Source organism: Monodon monoceros, unplaced genomic scaffold (assembly GCF_005190385.1).
Source record: "Monodon monoceros isolate NGI ecotype Baffin Bay Population unplaced genomic scaffold, NGI_Narwhal_1 Super_Scaffold_20, whole genome shotgun sequence".
Lineage (NCBI taxonomy): Eukaryota > Metazoa > Chordata > Mammalia > Artiodactyla > Monodontidae > Monodon > Monodon monoceros.
In genome coordinates, this window is record NW_021703777.1 from 40,408,529 (window position 1) to 40,436,455 (window position 27,927).

Below are 27,927 nucleotides of genomic sequence, written 5' to 3' on the forward strand. Positions count from 1 at the left end.
GGAAACTAGACTTATCCTTATTTTGTAGTGTATAAAAATATCAAATCACTATGTTGTATACCTGAAACTAATTTAATATTGTAAGTCAGCGATTCTTCAATTAAAAAAAAAAAAAGAGGAAGCTGACAGAAAACTTTTTATTTTATTTCCTGCTAACAGGCCTGGGGGATGACATGGTTAGGACATAGTTAATAGATCATTATGAATAAAACCATGTTTTTTAGTGTGCATAGAATTTCCCTGACTGGAACAAAGGCTTGGCTCCATAATTAGAATTTTTTAACACTTCAGAAGACCCAATTCTAAGTTCAACTTAAATTGCACTCCCAAATGAAAATATACAACACAAGAAAGTTATTTTGGATTTTTTTTTAATGGTAGGACTGAAGTGTTTACCTCTCTTCACAATACGTTTTTCAAATTTCACCTGCCCTAGTAAAAATAAAGGAGCCATTCAGGCTTCCCTGGTGGCGCAGTGGTTGAGAGCCCGCCTGCCGATGCAGGGGACACGGGTTCGTGCCCCGGTCCGGGAAGATCCCACATGCCACGGAGAGGCTGGGCCCGTGGGCCATGACCGCTGAGCCTGCGTGTCCGGAGCCTGTGCTCCGCAACGGGAGAGGCCACAACAGTGAGAGGCCCACGTACCGCAAAAAAAAAAAAAAGAAGCCATTCAATTTTGCTTGTTCTCATGGTGCATTCCAGTAAGTAATGGATCACTCAGCAGATTCAGAACAGTGTGATCAGGCAAAATTTTCAGCATACTTGACACAAACGCTTTGTTTAAGCTCCATAAAATCTCATTTTTGATCTTAAAGAAGGAAAATGAAGAGCCAAGATTGACAGCTTTCCTTTTCTGCAAGAGATTCCTTTTACTGGGCTGATATACTTCTGATTTTCTTGAAATACTCGGTTTTCTCAGCATGCCCCTCCTCATTCCTTGCTTTCTCCCACTTAGCATCTCTCCTGCACTCATGCACTGTGGCAGGACTGCAAACCCACCCCCACTTGAGAGTGCTATCTGAGAAGATGCAGCAGAACCGAAGGCGCACATACACAGCGCTTCTTCTCCTAGGCAGACACACATGTGCAGAGAAGTAAAAAAAAAGTTTACTGTCCCACTGGGTATGCTGCAAAATAATTGGAAACAACCTAAATCGTCATCAGCTAGAGAATAAACGGGTATATTCATACTCTAAAACATTACATAGCAGTTAAAAATGAATGTACTAAAATTGTATTTATCAACATGAATATAAACTCTAACACATGAATAAAAGTCTAATACAAAATGGGATGTGCTAAGGGCCTCGGTTATAGCTGTAATGTTCTATTTCTTTAAGATCTGAAACAAACATAATATGAAGGTTTAATTAGCTTTGTGGTTGGTGCATAGTCATTACATTAATCTTTATCCTTGCTTGTTTTAAAACAAACAAGCCACCTTTGATCCCTCGTCCTACACCTTTCTCATTTGGTCCTTCTCCTCCAGCGCCCAGCCTCCATTACTCCCCAACTCCTAAGCAACTGGAATATTCCCCAGGGAAAACTTTTGGTCAGATTCAGGGCCACCCAGTAACTGAAGAGCTGAAGTACTCAAAAAATTTCTAAACGCATGCAGTGCTGTATTATTTACTTTGTGCTTCACAAAGTTGAATTTCCTATAACCAGCTTTATTGGTACCAAGAACAATTCATGAAAAGCCTGTTAATCCTGAGAGCCCAGGTCTTTAATCTCTGTGGAAGAGCAGATAAAGAGTACAGACTACAGGCAGCATGCCAGGCTGGGGTCCTACCTGTCTTTTACTAGCTGTGTTCAAGTAACTTATCCTCTTTGAGCCTGTTTTCTCATCTGCTAAACGGCAATGACAATACCAAGCAAAGTCACTGCAGTCATTAGAGATAATCAGATGAAAGCACCCAGTACCTTACCACTAATTATATACTCCAGCACAAACATTTAAACTGGGCAAGGATCACCTTTACCCCAATTTAGTGATAAATAATTGCAGAGAAGTCCCCAGAGGATAAATCACAAAGACAACCAACTCATTCATTCAACACTTACTGAGGACCTATTGAGTGCCAGACATTTCTGATAACAGAGTTATAAACCAGAGACCCTCTCCTCAGAGAACTCACAGAAATAAAAGGTCAAGATTTCAAACAATTCTAAGCTTTTAGGAAAAGCTTTAGAAATTACTTTAGAACTCCTGGTCATCCAATTTGCCTCTTTCCTCTATCCATAAAACTCCCCTCTGCACTAATACACAAAGGCAGGCAATGAAGCTTGAACTTAGTATAACTGGAATTGGCATGCTAGCAGATCAAACAGTCTATTTTAGTGCAAAAGTGTTACTGCATAACATAAAAGTACATGGGGCAAATAACTAAATTGTGAAGATTTTATCCATTCTTTAAACAGACTTATTGAGCATCTATCATGCAAAAAAAATGCCTTCAATTTGCTTATTTTTAAAAGCCAATAATTATATCATAGCCTGATATGTACTACGATACCAGGTAAGAATGCTCTAAAAATAGACTTTTTAAAGTTAGTACTTATTGCCCAAACCTGCCCATTGAAAATTTTCAGGCTTTAAAATTAATTCCAGAAATAACTGTGATGATAAATACTTTAACTTCAGTTATAGTTATAATCCATTTATAGATAATTTCAGAATTCTATAGTATGTAAAAATGCTACAATAAACCCAGGATTCTATAAGCACGTAAATATTTTTAGTTCACCAGTCACCTACGGGGTTGTTACAGTAGTACATATAACAAAAGGCTACAGAACTAAATGAGAGTACTTGTCTTTCAGGGGACTATGATTAAATTCCACTAAATGTTAGATGGGATACTCTGCAAGCAGAAATTTATTATTCTACACAGCTCAACGACAGCATTCTGAAAAAGCTCCATTAGGGCTACAATATTTCTGACGATCTAATTAAAGAAGTTGCCTCATAAATGTTCAGAAGTCCAAATATGGATTTGCTTTATGGTCAAGTGGCTGTTTTAATGAAAATGTCATAGAATCAATAAAAATAAAATTGTTGCTATAATATTTACTCAAGTCTCCTTTGAAGAAAATGGGTAATAAAAAAGTAATGGGTAATACTACTGCTATTTAAAGAAACTATTTTAAAAGGTTTCCAAAGGAACCACACAGTGCAAATGATTTATAGTATTTGAGAACTTAATATTTTTCCAGCCAGAAAATTAAACAACACAAAGGCAATATTGGTGGGCTATTATTTCTGTATTAATCTCAGAGGATAAAAAGCAAAGGAACAGACTTCCCTGGTGGCACAGTGGTTAAGAATCCGCCTGCCAATGCAGGGGACATGGATTCGATCCCTGGTCCGGAAAGATCCCACATGCCACGGAGCAACAAAGCCAGTGAGCCGCAACTACTGAGCCCACGCACCACAACTACTGAAGCCCGTGTGCCTAGAGCCTGTGCTCCACAAGAGAAGCCACCGCAATGGCCCATCTTCGCCGCAACTAGAGAAAGCCCGCACGCAGGAGTGAAGACCCAACACAGGCAAAAAATTAATTATTTTTTTTAAAAAGCAAAGGAAAATCAAGTAGCTTGATGGATCTTAAGAACAAATCACAATTCTTGGGACTTCCCTGGTGGTGCAGTGGTTAAGACTCCATGCTCCTGATTCAGGGCATCCAGGTTCGATCCCAGGTTGGGGAACTAAGATCCCACGTACCGCAACTAAGCCCGCACGCCGCAACGAAGACCCAGCGCAGCCAAAATTAATTAATTAATTAATTTAAAAAAAATCACATTCTCTAAATAAGAAATAAAAAATAGAGCATAATCGTGTTTTCGGAAATGTCTAACAGATAAAATCTAAGAGAATATGGACATAAAGGTTTACAAAGGTTTTCTCTGGGTCATGAGATACCTAGGGGAAACCCCCCCCTTTTTTTTTGACATATTTATTTCTACAGTGAAAGTGTATAGTCTTTTTTTTTAAGATTTTAAAAAAAATTTTATTGTAGTTGATTTACAGTGTTGTTAGTTTCTCCTGTACAGCAAAGTGAATCAGTTATACATATACATATAACCACTTTTTTTTAGATTCTTTTCCCATATAGGTCATTACAGAGTATTGAGTAGAGTCCCCTGTGTTATACAATAGGTCCTTATTACTTATCTACTTTATGTATAGTAGTGTGTATATGTCAATCTCAATCTCGCAATTTATCCCTTCCCCACCTTCCCCCGCTGGTAACCATAAGTTTGTTTTCTACATCTGTAACTCTATTTCTGTTTTGTAAATAAGTTCATTTGTATCATTTTTTAGATTCCACATATAAGTGATAATTATATGATGTCTTTCTCTTTCTGACTTACTTCACTTAGTATAATCATCTCCAGGTCCATCCATGTTGCTGCAAATGGCATTATTTCATTCTTTTTTATGGCTGGGTAATATTCTATTGCATATATATACCACATCTTCTTTATCCATTCACCTGTTGCTGGACATTTAGGTTGCTTCCATGTCTTGGCTATTGTAAACAGTGCTGCTATGAACACTGGGGTGCATGTATCTTTTCGAAATAGAGTTTCCTCTGGATATATGCCCAGGAGTGGGATTACTGGATCATATGGTAGTTCTATTTTTAGTTTTTTAAGGAACCTCCATACTGTTCTCTATAATGGTTGTACCAATTTACATTCCCACCATCAGTGTAGGAGGGTTCCCTTTTCTCCACACCCTCTCTAACATTTATTGTTTGTAGACTTCTTTTTTTTCTTTTTCTTGGCTGTGCCACACAGCACGTGGGATCTTAGTTCCCCGACCAGGGATCGAACCCATCCCCCCTGCAGTGGAAGCGCAGGGTCCTAACCACTGGACTGCCAGGGAATGCCCTGTAGACTTTTTGATGATGGCCATTCTCACTGGTGTGAGGTGATATACCTCATTGTAGCTCTGATTTGCATTTCTCTGATAATTAGTGATGCTGAGCATCTTTTCATGTGCTTTTTTTGGCCATCTATATGTCTTCTTTGGAGAAATGTCTATTTAGATCTTCTGCCCATTTTTTGATTGGGTTGTTTTTTGTTTCTTCTTCTTTTGACATAGAGCTGCATGAGCTGTTTGTATATTTTGGAGATTAATCCCTTGTTGGTAGTTTCATTTGCAAATATTTTCTCCCATTCTGTGGGTTGTTTTTTCATTTTGTTTATGGTTTCCTTTGCTGTGCAGAAGCTTTTAAGTTTAATTAGTATAGTCTTTTCTTAAATTGAGACATAACTGACATATAACACTATATTAATCTCAGGTGTACAACATATTGGTTCAATATTTGTATGTATTGTGAAATGATCACAATAAGTCTAGTTGACATCAATCACGACACAGTTAAAACAAAGTTTTTCTCTTGTGATGAGAACTTTTAAGATTAACTCTCTTCGCAACCTTCAGATATACAATACAGTATCATTAACTCTAGTCACTGCGTCATATATTACATCTCCGTGACTTATTTGTTTTATAACCGGAAATCTGTACCTGCTTGAACACTTCTAACAATGGAAAATTTACTACTTCTTGGAGTGGCTCATGCCATCCATCAGAGTGCTTCAGCAGTTGTGATATTAGAATTACTCCTTAAATATCCTTCCTGAAGACCATACTAGGAGCTACCAAAAAGAAGTTTCGGTGCTCTGGCTGCTACAAAGGGCCACAAGGGCTCAGAAATTATAACTTTGCTGTCCCTATTTTCAAGGGGTAAGCAGAGACATAACCGTTCCCCTTTGAAAGCTGAAGCGTTTAAGGGATGAACATTAGATTTCATCGTCTGCATTCAAAAAGAATTAAAATGTGTTGCTCATAAGACAAGTGTCTTCTAAATCACATTAAGAAGATTAAACTGTAATTCGGGCTTCCCTGGTGGCGCAGTGGTTGAGAGTCCGCCTGCCGATGCAGGGGACACGGGTTCATGCCCCGGTCTGGGAAGATCCCACATGCCTTGGAGAGGCTGGGACCGTGAGCCATGGCCGCTGAGCCTGCGCGTCCGGAGCCTGTGCTCCGCAACGGGAGAGGCCACAACAGTGAGAGGCCCGCGTACCACAATAAAAAAAAAAAAAGACTAAACTGTAATTCAAGAAAGGTAAACTATAATCTAATTAATTGCAATGAATCACATCTCACAAAGGAAGGTTATCATTACAAGGGGCTAGTAGTTGGCATAAGGTTTTAAAAAGAAGCACAGAGACAGAAAGAATATCAGTATCTCATGAGCTGCAGAGAGGGAACCCTGACTGGCTCTAGGATGGAGTCCATGTCCCTATGAGCAGAGAAGACAGGGAAGAAACTAACATTTACTTACTTGAATCCACCTGTCATCTCTGCAAGGTGACCCCTTTGAATAGATGAAGAAGTTGAGGCTCAAAAAGGTTTCACTCTATACTGAATAGTGTCAACTTCAGAAAATATATATGTAGAACACATATACTGGGACAAAATACACTAAACTGTTGAGCAATTACCGAATGGTTAAGATATGGTGATCTCTATTTTCCTTTTTATATGTTCGTCTTCCAGACTGCATCTTAGTCTATTGTACTTTTTTAATCATGATGCTATTTAATAGAAGAGGCTGATTTGAAAAATCAAAAATCTAAAATCCAATCAAATAAATGTATGTGGTTTGCCCATGGAAAAAAAAAGATCTCTTTAAAGTTCTTATTTATCATTCATATTGTTTAAAAATAATTAAACTTGAAAAAAGCACCTCTTTTTTGGCACGCGGGCCTCTCACTGTCGTGGCCTCTCCCGTTGCAGAGCACAGGCTCCGGACGCGCAGGCTCAGCGGCCATGGCTCACGGGCCCAGCCGCTCCGCGGCATGTGGGATCTTCCCGGACCGGGGCACAAACCCGTGTCCCCTACATCAGCAGGCGGACTCTCAACCACTGCGCCACCAGGGAAGCCCAAAAGCACCTCTTAGTGTTGTATTAGTTTCTTATGGCTGCTGTAACAAATGACTTCAAACTGTGAGGCTGAAAACAACAGATGTTTATTCTCTTGCAGTTCTGGGGGCCAAAAATCTGAAATCATAATGTTGACAGGGCCTGATTCCCTTCAAAGACTCCAGGAGAGGTTCCATTCCTCGCCACTTCCATTTTCTGGTCTTGTAGCTGCATCTCTCCAGTCTCTGACTTTGTGCTCACACTGCCTCCTCCTTCTCTGTGCATCTATCTTCCCTGTGTCTCTTATAGGACACTTGGCATTGAACTTAGGGCTCACCAGATAATCAAGGGTGATTTCTCCATCTCTGTCAATACTCCTTTTTTCCAGTAAGTTAACATTCATAGGTTCCAGGGATTAGGAAATGGATATCTTTTGGGGGGCTATCATTCAGCCCACTACAGCTGGCTTATTTTATCATCATATAATCAATATTGTATTTCCAATTAGGAACATCACCGTTTTTGAAAGCAGATTCTAATAAGACATGACAGATTAAGTGACTATGATGTACATTTGAAGACTGTATAATCATGCCACATGTTTTAATATTGAGGGTGAATGCTAATATGAAGTATGTTACTGGGTTACATTAAATTCCTTGAATGCTGTTTTATTTTAACAGAATATTGCTTGATAAAAGAAAATCATTTTATTGTCCAAAAAAAAAAAAAAGGTTTCACTGCTGGTACAAAGTAAAGCCAAGACTCAACCCCAGGTCTATTGAATTCTAATGCCTGAACCTATCCAGCTCTGTGGGTGAATGACTTCGGGGAGCACAACTCATTAGGATCACCCAAATCCCTGGATACTGATAATATATTCTCTACAGAAACTTCTAATACCATTTTTCTCAAAGAGATTTGTACTAAAAAGAATGAGAGATTTTGGTTCACCTGGCAGTTCTGTAACAGTTCTACTAAGTAGGAATAATATGAGTAATCGTAGTAATAGTGGGAATAACTGCCAACACTGACTAAGCCCTCACTATTCCAGGCACTCATTCTACAGTCAATCCTTAGTGATCTCATCTAATCCATGATTTTAAATACCATCTGTTGCTGATGACCCTCAAATCCATAGCTTTAGCCTGGACCTCTTCCCTGAACTCCAGACTGATTTTTTCCAGCTGCCTACCCCAGATCTCCACTTGGATGTCTGAAACTCAACTCTTGCTTCTAGCCCTTAACCCTACTCCTCCCACATCTCCCCCATCTCAGTAAGTGGCAGCTCCATCCTGCCAAGATGCTCAGGCCAAAAGCCTTAGAGTCGTGCTTGACTCCTTTTTCTCTCACATGCCACATCCAACCAATTCATCAGCAAATAAGCCAGCCCTACCTACAAAATACATCCAGAATCTTATCACTTCTCACCATCTGCCACTGTTCCCAAGGCACTCCAAATTTACTCAATGAATTGATTAATGAATGGCCTGAATTATGTCATTTCAATCCTCATAATAGCTCTATGAAACAAGTGCCCTTATTTCCTCCATTTCACAAAGGCACATAAAGGTTAAGTATAAATTAAGAAACTATGGTTATAGTTTACCAAACAGGTCTTTTTTTTTAGTTTGAAGAGTCAGATCCCCAGAACCCGATCATCCCAGGAGAAGGGATCTAATTAGCTTACTGGACCCACACAAGGCCCGGGGCAGGAGTCAGCCAGCCTCTCGGAGCACACCACGTTAGCTGCCAAGCGCCGATCTAACCACGAGCTCCTCTCTCAAGTCCCACCCAGGCCCCACTGCCAGGATTACCACTAGTTTCCAAACCACATGTGCAAGTCTCTCTCTACTCAGTAAAGGGTATCAGCTCCACACTTTTTAGACTTAAGAAAAGGAACTTGTTAGAAGGTCACATAATGAATCAGTGAAAAGAAAATCAAGTTAAGAAATGAACCGCTCACGTACATACCCAGAAGACAAAGAACCCTTTTCTGTATTAAAGAACTCTGTGTTTGAAAAGAAATCCATGCTTCTGAAATGGAGTCCCCTGGGAAGGGTCCAATGAGTTTCCAGTAGGGCCTCTGAGGACAGAGCTACCAACTTTCCACATAATGCAGAAAGGTGATGGAGAACCAGGTGCAAGAGGGTCAGGGTGGCTTGGCTTCCACCCCTCTTATGACCCCTACCTGAACCAAAACCAATTTTGAAAATTAAGTGAGTTAATAAATGTGAAAATCTAAAGTTTTATACAAAAATAAGCTTTTACTGTAAAAAGAATACTTTTTTTTTTTTTTTTAGTGAAGGGGTGACATGGGGTGAGCTGTAAGGATGGAAAATTTTAAGAACCATCAGACAAGGTAGGACTTTTCAGAGCTAAACACAGGAAATCCTTTAAAAGTTAATCTCAGCAAGATAAAGGCTTATCTATGTATTTTCAAAACAGGGGTTATTTAGTAAAATTGGTACCTTTTTGGGGGTCAATGTGACTACATTTCTTTCAAGGATCTAAGTGACTTTACTGTATGCATAGGGGAAAAAAATCAGGAGGAATGTTCACCAAACTCTTAATGACTATTGCTGGGTGGTAGGAGCAGAAAGGGCATTCATTCTCTACACTATAATCTTCTGTAATGTTTGCAATTCATAACAAGTGTGAATTAATTTTTGAGGAAAAATTTTGGGGAAAAAACACTTCCCTCTCTCCTCACATTAACAGATACAAGTTTCCACAGAAAAACGTATTTAGCTCTTTAAATACTTATATTTAATTGTTAATCAAAATTTTTTTATGGTTTTTAATTTCCATTGTTAACTGACTTCTTTCTCTAAAACTAAGAGGTTTTAGAAATTTTGGGTCAATGAATATTCTAATGAGACTCTAGAAATACCATTGTTAACTGACTTCTTTCTCTAAAACTAAGAGGTTTTAGAAATCTTGGGTCAATGAATATTCTAATGAGACTCTAGAAATACATAAGTTAAATTGCATAGTGTGCAAATAAGATAAAGTATCACCTTGAGGAAATCTGAAATAGCAGGGATAGCAGAAGTGGGAGAAGCAATACCAGCCCCTCCCAGGTCCATTCTGGAATGCATCATATCGCCATCAACAAGCATTTGCTGAATGCCTTATGTGCAAGTACTACGCCAGGCTCTGCTTTCTGCCCTTAAGGAGCTCTCTCAGCATTGCTGGAAGACAGCACACACAGACACCACCACAAGGCAGCATCTGCTACAGTGGCAAATACATGGCCCTGCAAAGGAGGGAGAGAGAGGATTTTGAAATTCCTGCTTAAACAGAAGTCCTGTGAAAGCAGAAGCAGGTCTTACCTGTGTATTCCCATAACCTAACGCAATAAATATGTTTTAAATTAATAAGTACATGGAACCAACTTGCACTTGGAGAGGAAAAAGTATGACATCCCAAGCTGGAGGAATGGTGGTGGCACGAAAGTGTGGCATGACCCAAATGGGCATGTTCAGCTATTAAAAAAAAGTGTAAAGAAATAGAGGAATAGAAAGTTGGAAAACCCAATTCACTGAAGTTGAGGAGTTGAAACTATCTTTAAGCCAACAGGAAACCACAAAGGATTCTGATGCTGCAAAGACAACCTGTTAATGTTCCTGTCTTCCTTACTAGGTTCCTTAAGGATGGCAGCAGCATCTTTAAGGATTTTGGTTGCCTAGCAGAGCCTGGCACATGATAGGTATTCAAATAAATGTGAGGGAAAAGAAGGGAAGATTGATTAGGCTGGAAAGATTATGCAAGTGCCATGATACGGAAGGTGGTAGACAAATAAGAGACCAGAAATTAAGGCCAGAGGTGTTTTCTAATCTACCTCATGATATACTCAGACCCAATACAGTGATTCTCCAAAGGCTCCTCCCCTTGTCTCAAGCTGAATCAACAAAATTCCTCTCACATACCACCATGGGTATATCTCCCTTTAGGAATCCTGAGCAACTGGGAAGGTTTGGGGAATGTTAATCAACCCATCAACAGCTACTTATCAAGGCAGTCCTGCCATTCCAGTGCCTCCTCAAGTTCTCTGAGGTTAGCCAAGTTCTGCATCTCGTTCTTAATTTATATCTGGCCAGGGCCATAAGGAGCAGAGGCGGAGGTAATCACAGTGGGTTTCAGTAAATGTTAGTTTCCCCTTTTCCACACTAACCCTTCATAAGCACTTTCTGTCTCCACCAAACAGTCTGATATTTCCTGCATTATAACCAGTGTTTCTACAGGGCTTTATATTTTTCAAAGGTTTTTGCACTCTATCTCAATCTTCATCACTACCTTATAAGCATGACGGATCCTACTACCCCATTCTTGAAGATGAAAAAGCCTAAATTCCTAGATTGAATGAAGCCAGGGAAGGTGACACAATTAGTTACTAGCATCAATAATAAACAGCACAGGTGCAAGCAAGCTCGTGGTTGCTGTCCCTTGTGGGTAGTCTTCTAGCAGTTTCATATTGAGAGCAGAATGATAAAACTTACCAAATGGATATTTAACTAAAGTTGGGAGATACTATCAGACAACACAAGCTCTCTTCTTAGAAAGACCATAAAATTAACATAACCATTTTCATGAGGAAAAAAATGTCAATTTCAACATTTCCTGATTATTATCTTCCAAAATATATCATTAGAATATAAAAGAACATAAAAGAGTAAATTACAAGTATTGTTAAACAATCAAGAATGTATTAGCTATTTCTAAAAGTGCTTTAACATAAAATATCAAGATATTCCAAATAAATTCATTAAACAAATGTCAGAAAAGCATACAAACATGATTCTGCTGTTAATTGAATCAATATCTTTATCATTTTGATTTTCAATTAAATGAGTATCTGCTACTTCAAATAAATATTATTTATAGGATCAAGGATTTGTCTGCTTAATTCATATTTTCTAACACAGAACGTTCAGTTTGAGATCTCTTTTTTTCCCTTAGTCTTGTTCGAACCTTGCCAAATATCTTGTTCTTTAAGGTAAAATTCCAGTCCCTTAAACACTGTCTTTACCAACCTCCACACCACCAAAATCCTTAAGAGAAACACAATCTTTAAAAAAAAAAAAAAACTGTCAATTTTTTAAAAAATTTATAGATCCTATCCAGTACCATAAATAATAAATTTCAAGACAAAATTGGAGCTACTATAAAGCCAAACTCTGATGTAGCCAAAAACCTGGAAAGGGATCTATTAGTCAGAAATGTTGGTGCTAGCCAAGTGTGGCAGAGAGGAAACTGCCCCCTACCTTCAAATGTACATGTTCCTAATCCCCAAAACCTATGACTATGTTACTTTACTCGGCAAAAGGGGCTGTTTTTAAAGACATGATTTAAATTAAGGATATCAGGATGGGGAGATTACCCTGGATTATCTGGTTGGGCCTGATATAATCAAAGTCCTTGCAAGTGAAAGAGGGAAGTAGGAGTGTCAAAGTCAGAGAGTGAAGGACCAATCTGAAGATATTACTCTGCGGGCTTTAAAGACAGAGGAAGGGCCCAAGAACCAGGGAATGTGGGTAGCCTCTAGAAGCTGGAAAAGCAAGGAAGAGTTTTCCCCTAGTCTCCAGAAGGGACACACCATGCCAACACCTTCCTTTTAGCTCACTGAGACCTATTTCAGAGTTGTGACCCTCCAGAACTGTAAGATGATAAATCTGTACTGTTTTAAACCACTAAACTTATGGCAATTAGTTACAGCAGCCACAGGAACTAATACAGCAGGTTAAAGCAAGGCACTACTCACCTGCCCATCTGCCAGGACACTTAGAGCCTTATTCTTCAGGTCCCTGTTGTACAGACATTCAGTGAAATGTTTCTACTAACAAATTATCTAGAAAATGACATAAGATGGTGGTAGTGAGGGAGAAGAGGGAGCCGCAGAGGAATTTTGGAGATCTGTCAGGAATTTTCAGGCCTATTATCCTGCTTCCCTATAAGTACACATAACTCCTTTCTATTTCTATTATTAAGAAAGTTGTTTTTACAGTTCAATTTCTGGAAGACAATTTGCAAAAGCTGGGGAAGTGGCCACTTGCTTAATGGTTTATTGTCTACCAGTTTATTTCATCATCTTGCTCTCCTTTATCAATTTACTTGACTTTTGAGAGGTTTTGGTTCTGTTAATGATAGACCTCCCCTAATTCACCTACACCCTTGGTCTGCTCTATCACCTCCTCTGAGCCACTGGAAAAGAGGAGTGCTAACAGACCTCGGCACAGGTAGAACTTACGAATTTGTATAAAGCCTAACTACAGGGACTTCCCTGGTGGCACAGTGGTTAAGAATCCACCTGCCAATGCAGTGGACATGGGTTCGATCCCTGGTCTGGGAAGATCCCACATGCCGCGGAGCAACTAAGCCCGTGTGCCACAACTACTGAGCCTGCACTCCAGAGCCCGAGAGCCACAACTACTGAGCCCATGTGCCACAACTACTGAAGCCCATGTGCCTAGAGCCCATGTTCTGCAACGAGAAGCCACCACAATGTGCACTGCGCTGCCTGTGCACTGCAACAAAGAGTAGCCCCCGCTCGCCACAACTAGAGAAAGTCCATGTGCAACAACGAAGACCCAACACAGCCAATACATAAATAAATAAAATAGATTTATTAAGAGGAAAAAAAAAGCCTAACTACAGAGTTCAGTCCATGGACCATAGTATCACCTGGGAACCTGTACGAAATTCAGCATCAAGTTCTGTTCCACATTATTCAGCAATAAAAAAGAATGAAATCTTGCCATTTGTGAAGTGGATGGACCTAGAGGGTATTATGCTAAATGAAGTAAGTCAGGCAGAGAAAGACAAATCCCATCTGATTTCACATATCTAAAAAACAAATGAACAAACATAACAAAACAAGAGTCATAGATACAGAGAAGAAATAGGTGGTTGCCAGAGGGGAGGGGGTTGGGGGATTAGTGAAATAGGTGAGGGAGATTAAGAGGTACAAACTTCCAGTTACAAAATAAATGAGGATGAAATGTTTAGCATGAGGAATATAGTCAATTATATTGTAATATCTTTGTATGGTGACAGCTGGTAACTAGACATATCACGGTGATCATTTTGTAATGTATAGAAATATCTAATCACTATGTTGTGCACCTGGAACTAACATTAATATTGTAGGTCAATTATACTTCCATTAAAAAAAAATATGTAGACACTGGGAGGAAATGCATCAAAATGCAAACAATGGTTATCTCTGGGGGGGTGGAGATTATGGGTGATTGTTAATTTTCATTTTATGCTTTTATGTATTTCTAATTGTCTGCAATGAACATATGTTGCTTGTGAAATTAGAAAGAAAACAATGTCATTAAAAATGAAAAAAAAATTCCATTCCAGATCTTCTGAATCAGAAATTACATTTTAGACAAATCTCTAGATGATTTGTAAACACATTCAAGTCTGAGAAGCACAGATACAAAGAGCCATTGGCAAGGGTACTCACCATGACCCACTTACTATATTTTAGGGACAAATATTCTAATCAGATTCATACTTTCAGTTAATGAGAGGTTCTTAATTATTACAAAGGTTTTATTTCCAGGCACAAAAAGTTTTCCTAAGGCATAAGTGAAAAACATGCCCCCGCCCCTGCTAGTACCCCTGCCCACTACTCCCTGACAAGATTTGTTGAGATGGTGGATGAAATAGTGATGGAAATATATTTATTTTTATAAAGTTTTTTCAAGGGCTAAACATTCATTAAATGTTCACAGTAGCCTTATGAAGTGGATATCCCCAAAGTACAGTTGAGGGAACATGTACCTAGACTCAGAGACATTAACTAACTTGCCAGAGATCATTTAGGGAAGAGCCAGAATGCTAATCAAGACTTGCAGTCTCCAAGCCCATCCTTATAAATACTACTCTACGAAGCCAATCCTCATTATTTAAAGATTCTGTATTTGCAAATTCTCCTACTCACTAAAACTTATTTATAACCCCAAAATCATTACTCACTGCACTTTCCCAATTTTTTGAGGACAGGTACATACATGAGCAGAACAGCTAAAATTGTGAAAAACCAGATGCACATGTTCCCAGTATGTGATGCTTTGCCTTCTTATTTCACCTCTCATATTTTAAACAAGTACCCTTTTCAAGGTCTACTTAGCACCACATTTTCCACATTTTGTGCTTTTTGTTGGTGAGTGTGCAGTTTAAAATGGTCCCCAAGCAAAGTGCTGTCTAGTGTTCCTAAAGGCAAGAAAGCTGCCTTACAGAGAGAAAACACATGTGTTACATAAGCTTCACTAAAGCATAAGCTATAGCGCTACTGGCAGTGAGTTCAATGTTAATGGATCAACGATATATATTAGATAAGGCAAACAGACACACATAAAACAAGGTTATGTACTGATCAGCTGACAAATATGCTGTGACCAGAGGCTCACAGGAACCAAACCCTGCATTTTCTCTAGGGGCAATGATTCAGTGTTTGCTAAGATGGCGTTCACGGTAACTTCACAGAACATAACTGCCGCAACTGTTGTTACATGTACTAACTTGACATGTAATGGCAGGAAAGGCACCAAATTATAGAGCGTTTTCAGAAGCAAGACACCATTTTCTCCAACTCAAAAACAATAGTTGAAGGTTCTTGACAGGATAACCCCAAGGACTGGTAATGGTGTTATTTCATAGCTTACAGACTAAAAACACTGGAATAATACAATGCACAAAGTCAGAAAATGAATATTACATCACACAGACAAAGATCAAGCAGTGGCTCTGTGAGGTGCATGCAAGATGATTCAAGGGGAGAAGGGAAGTGAATACAATAACATTCATTTACACTTATTTAAATCTCATCTTTAAATTCCAATTTACTTTACAACTTAATAACAGTACAGTAATATGTGTACACAATAAATTCTATTGGTAGCGCCTGCCTGCTCCAATTCTGCTGATGATGTACATGACCAAAAACTGTTGGGAGGTCACCACTGTAGAGAATCAAAGTTAGCGCTTGAAAAGAAAAGAAGAACTCCAGAGGCACACGCCCTGCAGTGGGCTGGTGGCTTTGAGGACTCACATGCACCGGGAACCATCTATTGCTGCTCTGTCCCCAACACATTGTGAGGATCCTCACAAAGATATCCCCCCAGGCATCAGTTGATTCATATGAGAAATTAATTAGCTGGTTGTGACATTGACTAGATGATCCAAGCTAGGAACCCTTCCCTTTCTAGAAATTTGACCAAAGAAAATAAGACATAATAGCAGGAAGTAAAAACATTGTTTATTGTTGCCCGGAGCCCAAAGGCTGAAGGCATGCCCTGATAGTGCAACAGCCAGTCCTCAGAGCACCCAAACTGGGAGGATTCTATGGTATCCCATAAGATATCCAGCACTGTTAGTGTCATCTTATATAGTTAAGTTGCATCATATACACATTCAACTCTAAGTGCTCAGCAAAAAGAGAGAGAGAGAGAGAGAGAGAGAGAGAAAGGGAAAAAAAAACACATAACCAGTGCTGGCAATCTGTCTGCCATTCTACTCAATGAAGGTGTTCTGTTCCCTTGGACAGTCTCTCAGTTCCTCAGTGTCTCTTACAGCATGAATGGTTCATTGTGAGGCTAAAGTTTGACACAATATATTTTTCATCTACATCACCTAATCCCAAACCAACTTCCTCTGATACTCAAAGGAAGAAGCAGGGATACGTTTCAACCCTGAAGGAAAAATGGCTGCATATGACTTACTGAAAGACGGAATCAATTTCCAAAGAGAACTGACTTCCTAAGGGTAGTTCAAGGGCAATTTTTGAAAATACTCAACTTCCACAGTGTACGCTGACTGTAGAAGCAACCCCCCAGATAAAGTGAGACTCAACTATAGTTATTCTGTTCCAAGGGCTCACTCTTATACCTACCACCTAGAGGTGGTGTATATTGAAATTTGCTGCCATATACTTTTATGGTACTTCTTACTGATTAAAGTGCTCTCATACCAGCTGTGTCATTTAACACCCACAAGCCCAGGCAAAGAAAATGGAACGAGCACTGTGGTTCCCATTTCAGAGATCGAGTGCAATAATGGAAAGAGTAAGAGGTGTTGAGTCAGACAATTTGGTTTCAAATCCCAGGCATACTGTTCAATTTTTCAGAGCCTTAGTTTCCTATCAGTAAAATGCAAAGAGTACACACACCTCACCAAGTTTCTGAGGATGAGTCAAGTATACAAGCTGCAGGTATACATTACTCAATGTTTCCTTACACCATTCCACAGGAAGGAGGGCTACAAGTTCACACACCTAATGTGACTAATAAAGCCCAAGTAGAACAAACATCTCCCAATTCCCAGTTCCATGCTCAGAGGTCCAAGAAGCATATAACTTAGCATCTCTTTAAAAGGTGTTCAAAAAGATAGAGATACTCTGCTAAAAGTTTTTCTGGTTCAAGTAAATTTGTGACATGCTAGTCTCTTTAAGGCTCACAGTGTGTGTGTGTGTGTGTGTGTGCAAGTGTGTACATGATATAAAGGCTCTGAGAAGGCGTGCAATAAAGAAACCTGGTTGAATACATATAGAACATTCCCCCAAAGTGGATTTAATAATGGAAACCTTTTCTGCATAATTACTAGAAACAGCCAAACAAACATAATGTTCTTCTGAACATACTTTTAGAAACACTGGTTTTGGTAAATTAATGTATAACAAACTAACAGACGATTATATTGTAATAGATTAATATTAATAAAAATAATAACAGATTATAGAACAAGGCACAAGAAACTACCCTTTAAACAAGACCCCGAATCATTTTTTGGCAGTCTGGTGTCAAATCCAAAAAAAAAATCTATTTGGGAATTCCCTGGCGGTCCAGTGGTTAGGGCTCCACAATTCCACTGCAGGGGCCTGGGTTCGATCCCTGGTCGGGGAACTAAGATTCCGCAAGCCAAACAAAACCAAAGAAACAAATCAAAAACAAAAAAAAAGCTATTTAGATCATCAAGGCATTTTTATTCTCAGAAAGATCTCAGGGTAAGTCTTTCATAAACAAAGATTCCAAGAAGTGGCTCGTGTCATCTTACAGAAGACATAGTGGGTAAAAAAGGTGAAAGAGACACATAATGTTTTGTTACAAAATTGATTTGCATGAGGTATCTTACTCCCTAAATCAACTTTCCAAGAACGCTACATATGCCATATAACAACTACCTGTCCTGTCATTACCCCTGGTCTCCTGATAACAGTGGCAAGCAAGAGAAAGCCAGAATGGAGATAGTGACTTGTAAACTATAAACCACAAAGATGAGGAATCCTTTTTTTCTTTGAAAACTACAAGAAAGCAGTTATTATTTTTCCTACTTTGTACTTTCCCTCCTTTCTCGGTTATTACTGCACGCAAGCACTTCTAGTGAATACTTTTATCTTAAACCTCTAGAAGTCAAATAAGAGAAGACCAGGCCCGAGGAATTCTTTAAAAAATTATATTAATATTTGATATTTACTTATCCTGGCAAATACAATATATATATATAAAAGGAACCTGCTCTAATGCAAAGTTGTAAGTTTGTGAACTAGGTATAGACAAGTGTTGGTTAGCACTGACATCCTAGGAGGAAGGCTTTTGGTAAGAACTTTAAGCTTCCATGGTTTTTCGAAGAAAATGAATGGAATCTAGACGTTTGCTAGCCTAGTCCAGTAACATACAGTGTGCATTTCGGCCACTAAGAGCAGGAGTGGGAAAGGGCCAAGAGCAACCATTACCGCCTATCACCAGGGGTACCTGAAAAGTCATCTTCATCCTTCAGTCTTCCCATTTTACTAGACTAGAAGCCTCAAGGACCACTAGATCGCGGCCGCCGCCTCGCCAGGTCCAACCCGCCACAAGGCGGAAGCTCACCAGCGGGTCGACGCGGCGCACACCTGCCCGGCGGGCGGCGCCCACAACGCTTCACCTTGCCGCGGCGTACCTGCCCACCTCGGCTCTTCTTTACCACCACCTCCATCCCTTCCCACCTGCAAATAACCGAGGGCAGGAACGCGGGAAGGTGAAGACGGTGAGGAAAAGCATCCCCGCAATCCGCCGCAGACTACCTCCTCCCATCCCAGGGCAGCTGCAAAGCCACACCGTTTCTCCCACGCCTCGTGTCTCTAGTGCAAGGTCTGCAATAGTTTAAAATTTTTGTTTTAAAGCACAAGTAACTTCCCCGCTCCCTTCCGCCCCTCACCTTCACGAAAGCAATCGGGGTTGTGGTACCTTCGATATCTAACAGGATCACAGTGACTTCGGCAGGCACCGAAAGCACAACCATTTCCCCACCGGCTGCTACTACGAGAATCGGCCTACTGGTAGGGAGGGCGGAGGGCCGTGCCGGCTGCGCCCAGCAAACTGCTGGGCTTCCGACAGCCCCGAAAAGAGTCCCGGAGCGCACAACCGCGCGCGGCCTGACGCACGAGGCGGAGAGGACACGTCGGCGCCCCTGAAAATAGAGAAACCCGCAGCACAGGGACCTTGAACTCGCAAGCTGCCCGGGCCTGGAGGCCTAGACCACGTGGGCAGGGAAATGGGGCGGTCCTCGCGAGGTTCCGATGGGGCGGGGAGAGGTAATGGCACCGACGTCGATTGGCCGCTAGAGGGCCTCTAACCCGATCAGTCAAAATGGGCCTCGCGTGGGCGGGAACAAAGAAGCGAACGCGGGAGCCCGGTGCGCGGGCGCGCGCTCTCCGCAGACTGGTTGAGCGAGCGGGAGAGGCCCGGGGCACGTGCAGACGGGAGCCCCGCGAGTGGCGCGCCGGGGATGTGAGTGCCCCTTGCCCTCTACTGCACCTAGCCCCCTCCCTGCCCACGGCCTCCGCTTTTGCATTTTTACAGTAATCCGACCGGGCCCGCGCCCCTCCTCCCGTCAGCCAGCGAAAGAGGCCGTTTGGATCCCGGTCAGCCTGACTGCGTTGGCCCCGGTTCCGGCCGATCGGCTAGGGAGGCCCGCCGCGCCCCCTCGGCCCGCGCGCCTGTAGCGGCAGCGGAAGAGGCCCCCGCGCCGCGCCGCTGTCCGGAGGGGCCAACGCGTGCCCGCTTCCTGTTCGGCTGCTTCCAGCCAGCTCGAGGACAAAACACGCGTGCGCGCGGCGGACGGCAGGGCGCGCTCGCCGCCTCAGCCACCGGCGCTGGGCGCAATCCGCCTTTTTCCGGAGCAGCGCGGCCCCGGTGCCAATCGATAGCAGCAGCTCCGCACTGGGGGACCGAGGGCGGAAAAAGGCGGGGTTGACGGCTCTTTGCTGGGAGTGGGCTGGACCGGACGCCAGAGACAAAGGCTCTCAAGGCAAGAGGGGCTGTGAAGCTGCTCGGGATTTTTGACCCAGGACTTTTCGCCCCTTCGTTTTTCTCTTCTGACGCTCTTTTCCCAAGCCCGCGTCCCTTCACCTGCGACCTCGTTCCTCAGCGGAAGGGCCGCGATGGAGGTCCCGCCCCGGCTTTCCCATGTGCCGCCGCCATTGTTCCCCTCCGCTCCCGCTACTTTAGCCTCCCGCAGCCTCTCCCATTGGCGGCCGAGGGCGCCGCGGCAGCTCGCCCCACTCCTCCCTTCGCTCGCTCCCAGCTCCGCCCGGCAGGGGGCGCGCCGGGCCCAGCGCCACGTCACCGCCCAGCAGCCCTCCCGATTGGCGGGTGGGGCGGCTATAAAGGGAGGGCGCAGGCGGCGCCCGGATCTCTTCCGCCGCCATTTTAAATCCAGCTGCATACAACGTTCTGCCGCCGCTGCTGCCGCGACACGGATTGCACGCCAGCGCCTCCCGGCCGGTAACTCAGCCGCTATGGAAGACATGAACGAGTACAGCAACATAGAGGAATTTGCAGAGGGATCTAAGATCAACGCGAGCAAGAATCAGCAGGATGACGGGTACCGCACGCTTCTCCTCTTCCCTCCTCCCCCAGCGCTCCGCATGCACCCCTTCGTCCCTCGGGGGCCGCGTGCTGCCCCTGTTCTTTCCCCAAGTCGATTCCGCGCGTGCCCGCTGGGCCTCACTAGGTTGGAGGGAAGAGGAAAGTAGGAAACGGAGGTGGGGCGGTGACTCGAGAGGCCCGCGGGAGGTGGGGGAAGGGCAGAGGGGTTGGAGGCGGAGGGCGGCGGCGTCTGTGTCCCGAGTGCGCAGGCGCGCGTGGGGCCCGAGGGGGAGGGGCCGGCCGCGCTATGCCCAATGCTGCAGCTGCAGCCGCCTTTTTATTGTGTCTGTGTTACGGTTCCGCGCAGTTTTCAGGGGGAGGATTTAGGGAACTCCTGGTTTGGGAACCTGTAGGCAACTGGTACCCAGATTCCCAGTACGTGTGATGATGAGTTCTTTTAGGTGGAACGTTGGCTTGGTAGTTGAGGAAGATGGTGAGCCTAAGTTGTGTGGGATCAGTATAGAAAGTTGGATTTTCTAGTCGGGAACAATCTTTACCATGTATTGTTGGCCTCGTTTAAACTTGGCATTGTGCAGTGAGGAGAGCAAGGTGTCCACCGTTTTGAATAAGTGAGGAACTTGGGGATCTTTGTGGTCTTTTGTTCGTGTTTGTCTGTAAACGGGTTAAATTATTTGTACATCAGGATGTATTTCCCCATGCTTATTTTATACTTTTATTTCGTAAACGTAATTTCAGAATTTAATCGTTGTAGTTGCTGCTAACCTTAAAAAACAACTTTTATTTCTAGTAAAATGTTTATTGGAGGCTTGAGCTGGGATACAAGCAAGAAAGATCTGACTGAATATTTGTCTCGATTTGGGGAAGTTGTAGACTGCACAATTAAAACAGATCCAGTCACTGGAAGATCAAGAGGATTTGGATTTGTGCTTTTCAAAGATGCTGCTAGTGTTGATAAGGTAGGAACATGTTTCGCATTGTGGTGCTTTTGTGTGTTTCTTGTAAATTGTTCAGAGGGTTGCTTGTATGTTGTCAGATTAAATAAATCTGTCTTCTAGGTTTTGGAAATGAAAGAACACAAGCTGGATGGCAAATTGATAGACCCTAAAAGAGCCAAAGCTTTGAAAGGGAAGGAACCCCCTAAAAAGGTTTTTGTGGGTGGATTGAGCCCAGATACTTCAGAAGAACAAATTAAAGAATATTTTGGAGCCTTTGGAGAGGTGCGCTCTGCTTTTACGTTTACGTGTATTTTCATTTGATATGTTTATATAATGTTTATCCCTGATCCAGTTCTTACAGAGCAAACTCAATGTTGGATGAGGGTGGGATTAAATTATTGCTCAAGTCCCTTCCAGTCACTGTACCTTAATCAGTGCTTTCTGTGTTATAATGGAAACTAGTGTCTAATGGAAACTAATTGAGCAAAAAGATGGATGCTTTGGTGTGGTTAGGGTTTGGATTTATTAACTAGTGGCATCTGTGGAGTAAGAAATGGTATTAAATAAGGTTTTACTCTCCCTTCTCAATGCTCCATAGATGAAACAGATCACTCTAGTTTGATGTGGATAATAAAGCGGTGGTTTATATAGAAGTTATTTCGTTAGAATGACATGTTATGTTGAAGCTTGAAAAGGACTTGTGGCATTCTAAAACATCTTGGTAGCTTTTTACCATTAGTGGGTGACCTTGAGTGTGTATCTTGATTTCAGATTGAAAATATTGAACTTCCCATGGATACAAAAACAAATGAAAGAAGAGGATTTTGTTTTATTACATATACAGACGAAGAGCCAGTAAAGAAATTGTTAGAAAGCAGATATCATCAAATTGGTTCTGGGAAGGTAAAGCCATTTTGATTATAGTAAATGAACAATATCCTTTTCTTAAAGTGAAATTTTTCAACCTCTTTTGAGAAGAAAAATAATGGCTTGACATTAGAATATTGGTAATAATTCTGTTTGCTTTTTAAATTTTGTTTTTAGTGTGAAATCAAAGTTGCACAACCCAAAGAGGTATATAGGCAGCAACAGCAACAACAAAAAGGAGGAAGAGGTGCTGCAGCTGGTGGACGAGGTGGTACTAGGGGTCGTGGCCGAGGTGAGACTTAATTCCTGGGCAGTGACTCAATGCTGTAAGCTATAAACTGCGGAATATGAATAAGCCCGTAGGAAAGTGAAGCCAAATTTAAACTGTTACAACATGGAAACTGCTCAGCTTAGTGGGTGGGCTTTTGTATTTACTGGTTTCACCTCTTCAAACAATGGCTACTCTGACAGTGTCGTTACTGATGGGAAAATAACACCATTAAACGTAATTAAGATTACATGGAACACTTTGGCCTGATAGGTTTTCTAGGGCAGGAGTCCTTGTTTTAAAGATAAACACTCTGTCTTCTCCTTTGTCCTGATTTTTCATTGAATTTCGGAAGCCTGATACTGGCACAATTGGACTTTCTGCCCCCTTTTTTATGCCAACTGTAATAATACTTTCTTGGTCAGTTAGCAATATAGGTATCCATTCTGCCTTTTTAAGATTTGCAGAGTGAGGGACAGGAACGCATCATTTTATGTTAGGATTGGGGGTCAGAAGTTGTTTCCTAACAATCATTGTGCATTGTTTCAGGTCAGGGCCAAAACTGGAACCAAGGATTTAATAACTATTATGATCAAGGATATGGAAATTACAATAGTGCCTATGGTGGTGATCAAAACTATAGTGGCTATGGCGGCTATGATTATACTGGGTATAACTATGGGAACTATGGATATGGACAGGGATATACAGACTACAGTGGTAAGAATATTTAACTTAATTTCATAAACCAATGGTACTAAAATTCAGTGTTTAAAGTACAATCCCATTCTGAGACTCTGTGTGTGTGGGTGTTTTCTATTTCTTGAAGTGTTTGGAGTTAAATTTTTGAGACATTTAATAGTCATAGGAGCTTATACTGATAGACTTCAGTCATTACAAACATTCTAGAATGTGATATGTGACTAGTTTATAATGACTTTTAAAATATCTGGTTATTTTAATTGCCATGGAGGATTTTGCATATTTAATAGTTTTTAAATATACAGTGAAACCATTTCATTAAAAGCTAAGCATAATTTTTTGTTTTTTCAAAATAGGCCAACAGAGCACTTATGGCAAGGCATCTCGAGGGGGTGGCAATCACCAAAATAATTACCAGCCATACTAAAAGGGGACGTTGGAGAAAACAGGTGTGTATAAGAGTTCAAGACACCAGTGGAAATTCTAATTTAATTTAAAGATCAATAGACAAATGAAAAATAAGTGAAAACAAAATATCACGTAGCCTGTTTTTACTAAATTGTTAATTTTTTACTTGCTTTATGAACCTGTTTTGCCTAAAGTGTCTATAGATCTTTAACTTTAAAGTTTTATCTCACTTTCTTTAGTATTACAGAAAAACTTAAGAGTTTTTCTGTTTGCTTTGTGTACCAGGTGTTCTAGAGGAATAATTAAACTTTTTTAGAACTATTAACAGGTAAAGTACTGAAATGGGTACAACTTAAGGAAAACAGGAATGTTGTCTTCTAACTCTGACATTATACCTTGTTTGTACCCGCCAGCGGGAACTTCATTGCAGGCCGTGTGTCACCCTGACCACGTCTATCTCTGGGGGTCGCACGTTGCGGGCAGAGCGCAAGGCATACACCAGAAAACGCTGTCCTGTGGTATGGTCTCTTCCAACTTCATGTACCAGCGTAAAGATTAAAGTGGAAAACTTCAGACTTTGGCTTCTTTTTTAATCTTTTTGAAGATTAAGTGTCTAAACTTAACTTAAATGGTTTTTTACAGGAGTTAAAGTACATAAATGCCTTTTTACAGCTTAATCATTTTGGTCTTCTGTTTAGTGTTGTATTTCAATTGTGGAGCCTCATTTTAAGTGTTCATTTAAGATTTAATGCTTGCTTTTTCTTTTTATAGCTAATAGTGAAATCTACAAACCAAAACAAGAACTTTAAAATCTGGGATATAAATTAAAGATCATATGCACACAGAAATTTGTTTTCTTGCAATACAAGCCTATTAGAAATTCATGTTTGTAATAGCATTGTACGTGGCTTACTAGAGATGTTTCTAGTAGACCTTGAACCTAGCACAGTTCAAACTGTGAATATGGGAAGACTGCATTCCCAGATTTTCTAAGTAAATTTTACTTTAATATCATTTGGGAACTTCAGGGTGAATTTATTAATTACCCGAACTGCGTTTTGTCAATGAATTTGCATGTGATCTTTAATTATTGAAGAAAAGAATAAAGTGAGAACTTAAAACAATTCATGAAAGTGGACCTTTGAAAGCTTGTCAGAGTTGCACAAATCTAATTGCCATTTTGTTTTTGTTTTTAGGAAGAGATTGCTAAAGTAACCCATCTTGCAGGACGACATTGAAGATTGGTCTTCTGTTGATCTAAGATGATTATTTTGTAAAAGACTTTCTAGTGTACAAGACACAACTGTGTCCAACTGTATATAGCCGCCAATTAGTTTTTGTTTTTACTTTGTCTTTTGCTATCTGTGTTATGACTCGACGTGGATTTGTGTTTATACAAATTTTATTTGTATGATTTCATGTTAAACCTCAAATAAATGCTTCCTTATGTGATTGTTTTTCTGCGTCAGGTACTAAATAGCCCTGTAAAAGTGTAATTTTAAATAAGCAATAATTAAGGCACAGTTTATTTTGTAGGGAGTGTTGATCCATAGGGAGAAACTGTGGTCCTTTACAAATAGCCAGCTACAGTGTCTACTCTGTTCTCTTTTTGTTAGATGTATTCTATGTTCTAAGGCTTCATTTCCCTGTTAACTGAGGCTTCCACATACCTTTAAGTAATGTTGTTTTCTCTTTGTATATCTGGAGACTTTGTCATGAAAGTGTCTGTGGCGTAGTTATAGTGTTGTGATGAGTGGAAGCTTTCTAGTAGACCATAAGTCTTCTGGTTATATTTTGAAAAGTAACTTTTTAATGGCACAAAGCATGCTGGTAGCTCCTTTTATGAATAGAAAATATTTTGCTTTGCTCTTGTCTCTGGAAAGGCATTTGTTACGACTTGCTGTATTCAGTGGTCTGCTAGAAAGAGCTTTGGCTAATCATAATACCATAACTTTGTTTTCTTGGTTAAACTGTCTAAATATACCCAGGGGAAAAAACACTTGAACTGTGTTATAGGAGCCACAGTTTAAGAATATCAGATGTAGTTACATTTAACACAAGGATTTTGGCAAATAGGTATGAAGTTACTAAAATTTGAACAAAAGTTAGATTAAAATATATGACGTAGTGGATGAGTAACTAAATTAATTGTATACTATTCTGTTGGTATTATGTCACAGCAAGCACCAAACTGAACAAAATGTTTTCTGTTGGGGCATTTTTAGGAAGCTGTATTGGGTGTTAACTGTTACGTGGTGTGAGTTCTTAGAAAAAATCATGGTAGTAAGTTTCATCATTTTTAGCGCAGTTAGTGCATGAGCTGAATAGTTAAGCATATCCATATTCAAACGTAAAAGGAATAGTGGGGAAAGGCATCCCTTAAATCTTATGTAAATGCAAATCTAAGTGTGACCAAGTCATATCATTACAACAGATCTTCTGGTGCATTAAAAAAAAAGTTTTAGCTGTAGATTTTGGAGGATGTCCTGGGTAAACTCAAGTTTTGAATTTTACATTCAGTGTAGTTATTGAATTTAAGGTTTTTGTTTTTGTTTCTGTGGTTCCATGTTAGCCATTAGGATTGGCATACATGTTCATATGTGGAATAGTTGACCTCACCTTCAACCAAGTGTAAATTTTTTTATGCTAATGAACCTGCCTTGTTTTATTTGGTGCCTGCAACTTTCTTTGTTCCGATGATGTTTGTACTTGCTGGGCTATCAAGTTATAATGCTTTTGGCCTTTTGCTCCTGTTTTTGCTATTTGACCTTAACACCTAGGCCAAGTACCAATGTTGGCTGTTGCAAGGGATTGTTTGATTCGTTCAACATGCAACCTTAGGGAACAGAAAGGAGATTTTCATTTTAAGTTATGTTGTCAAAGTCAGTAGGTGCAGTGTCTTTAGGGCAGTGAATCCTGTAAGTTCAAATTTATGATTAGGTGACAAGTTGACATTGAGATTGTCCTTTCCCTGATCAAAAATGAATAAAGGCTTTTTAAACAAAATCCAAACTCTTCAGTCAAGTCTTGATATATATGACTTTGAAGAAATACATCTAGAGATTATTGAGGTCTTTTAGAAAAACTGAAGTACCTATGACAAACATAATTAACCTGTATATTCTTAAATATGCTTCCTGAGTTGTTTTGAGCAAGTTCTATGTGTTGCTACTTACCCTGAAAGAAACCTAATTAGCAGTTTTGTTGATTAACACGTTAGTATTCTGTAGTCTGATGGCTACATTTACAAGATTAGGGATTAAGAGTTAAACTGTCATTGGGATACTAACATGGATGAGCAGAGCATTTATTTCATTCTCTTCCATGCATCTTTTTCATAATGGTGACAGTAACTGGACCCTTTGCTAATCTTATAAATTTCAATACAAAGAAACCTGAGAAATTAATTGCTATAGGTTGCAAGTATCTGATAGGATGTCCACCACAGGATACTATGTTTCACTGATGAAAAAGGTGATTCAAGGACACTGCAATTATAATTGCACTTTTAAATGTAATTTTATATAAACTGCAGTTTTTAGTTACAGATTGTGTGTGTGCACGATTCTGCCATTTGAATTGCTCCTAGTGTTAAGCGAAGTCAGAAAATGTCATTCTGTAAAAATCTCTCTCAAACTTTCCAACTTAATAGAATTGCCACCTACTGTGGTCTCAACTTTCTGAGCAAAAGCAATACAACTTTGTTTTCATGTAAAGTCATTCAAAAGTGTATTGCCATAAAAATGTGGGCTGTTCCTTTAGGATTGGTTGAGGTTTTATATTTTTCTTTGTCTTGAAATAGTCAGATGTGGGATTTCAGTGAGTTTTGGTTGAGTAGAAAAAAGTGGAAACTTTGACTTAACCACTGTGTTTTATAAACTGTAGGAAAGAATACAGTGGTATTCTATGGATTAGAGGGTAACGCTG

The 27,927-nt window shown here is 40.6% G+C and overlaps 2 protein-coding genes across 6 annotated transcripts in view; one reads left to right on the plus strand and one right to left on the minus strand.

Moving 5' to 3' along the window:
* ENOPH1 (enolase-phosphatase 1) overlaps positions 1–19,451 on the minus strand; it is a 35,249-nt gene extending 15,798 nt beyond the window's left edge. The window contains exon 1 of one of the 2 annotated variants that reach the window (XM_029236106.1): positions 19,148–19,451. In XM_029236106.1, coding sequence (XP_029091939.1) covers positions 19,148–19,231 — 84 coding nt within the window. In that variant the 5' untranslated portion in view covers positions 19,232–19,451. The remainder of the gene's footprint in view (positions 1–19,147) is intronic. The other variant, XM_029236107.1, reaches the window with a different exon arrangement.
* A 222-nt stretch (positions 19,452–19,673) lies between these two features.
* Positions 19,674–27,006, plus strand: HNRNPDL (heterogeneous nuclear ribonucleoprotein D like). Of its 4 annotated transcripts, XR_003795574.1 has the most exons (9): positions 19,674–20,815; positions 21,608–21,776; positions 21,876–22,037; positions 22,527–22,658; positions 22,800–22,914; positions 23,440–23,610; positions 23,949–24,041; positions 24,414–24,518; positions 25,197–27,006. XR_003795574.1 is itself a non-coding variant. In XM_029235158.1 (8 exons), exons 1-7 carry the CDS (start codon positions 20,373–20,375, stop codon positions 24,017–24,019), a joined length of 1,263 nt encoding a protein of 420 aa, XP_029090991.1. In that variant the 5' UTR covers positions 19,674–20,372; the 3' UTR covers positions 24,020–24,041; positions 25,197–27,006. The 4 variants fall into 4 exon arrangements, 2 of the variants coding, with proteins under 2 accessions (XP_029090991.1, XP_029090990.1); XM_029235158.1 differs by lacking the exon at positions 24,414–24,518; XR_003795573.1 differs by having other exon boundaries at positions 19,675–20,815; positions 23,949–24,518.
* The last annotated feature ends 921 nt before the right edge of the window (positions 27,007–27,927 follow it).

Bases quoted from the DNA above. Each gene is read 5' to 3' on its own strand.
- HNRNPDL (XM_029235158.1), top strand. From the start codon at position 20,373: ATGGAGGTCCCGCCCCGGCTTTCCCATGTGCCGCCGCCATTGTTCCCC. The intron at 21,777-21,875 runs GTAGGAACATGT...TCTGTCTTCTAG, and splicing joins ATGCTGCTAGTGTTGATAAG to GTTTTGGAAATGAAAGAACA. The intron at 22,915-23,439 runs GTGAGACTTAAT...GCATTGTTTCAG, and splicing joins TACTAGGGGTCGTGGCCGAG to GTCAGGGCCAAAACTGGAAC.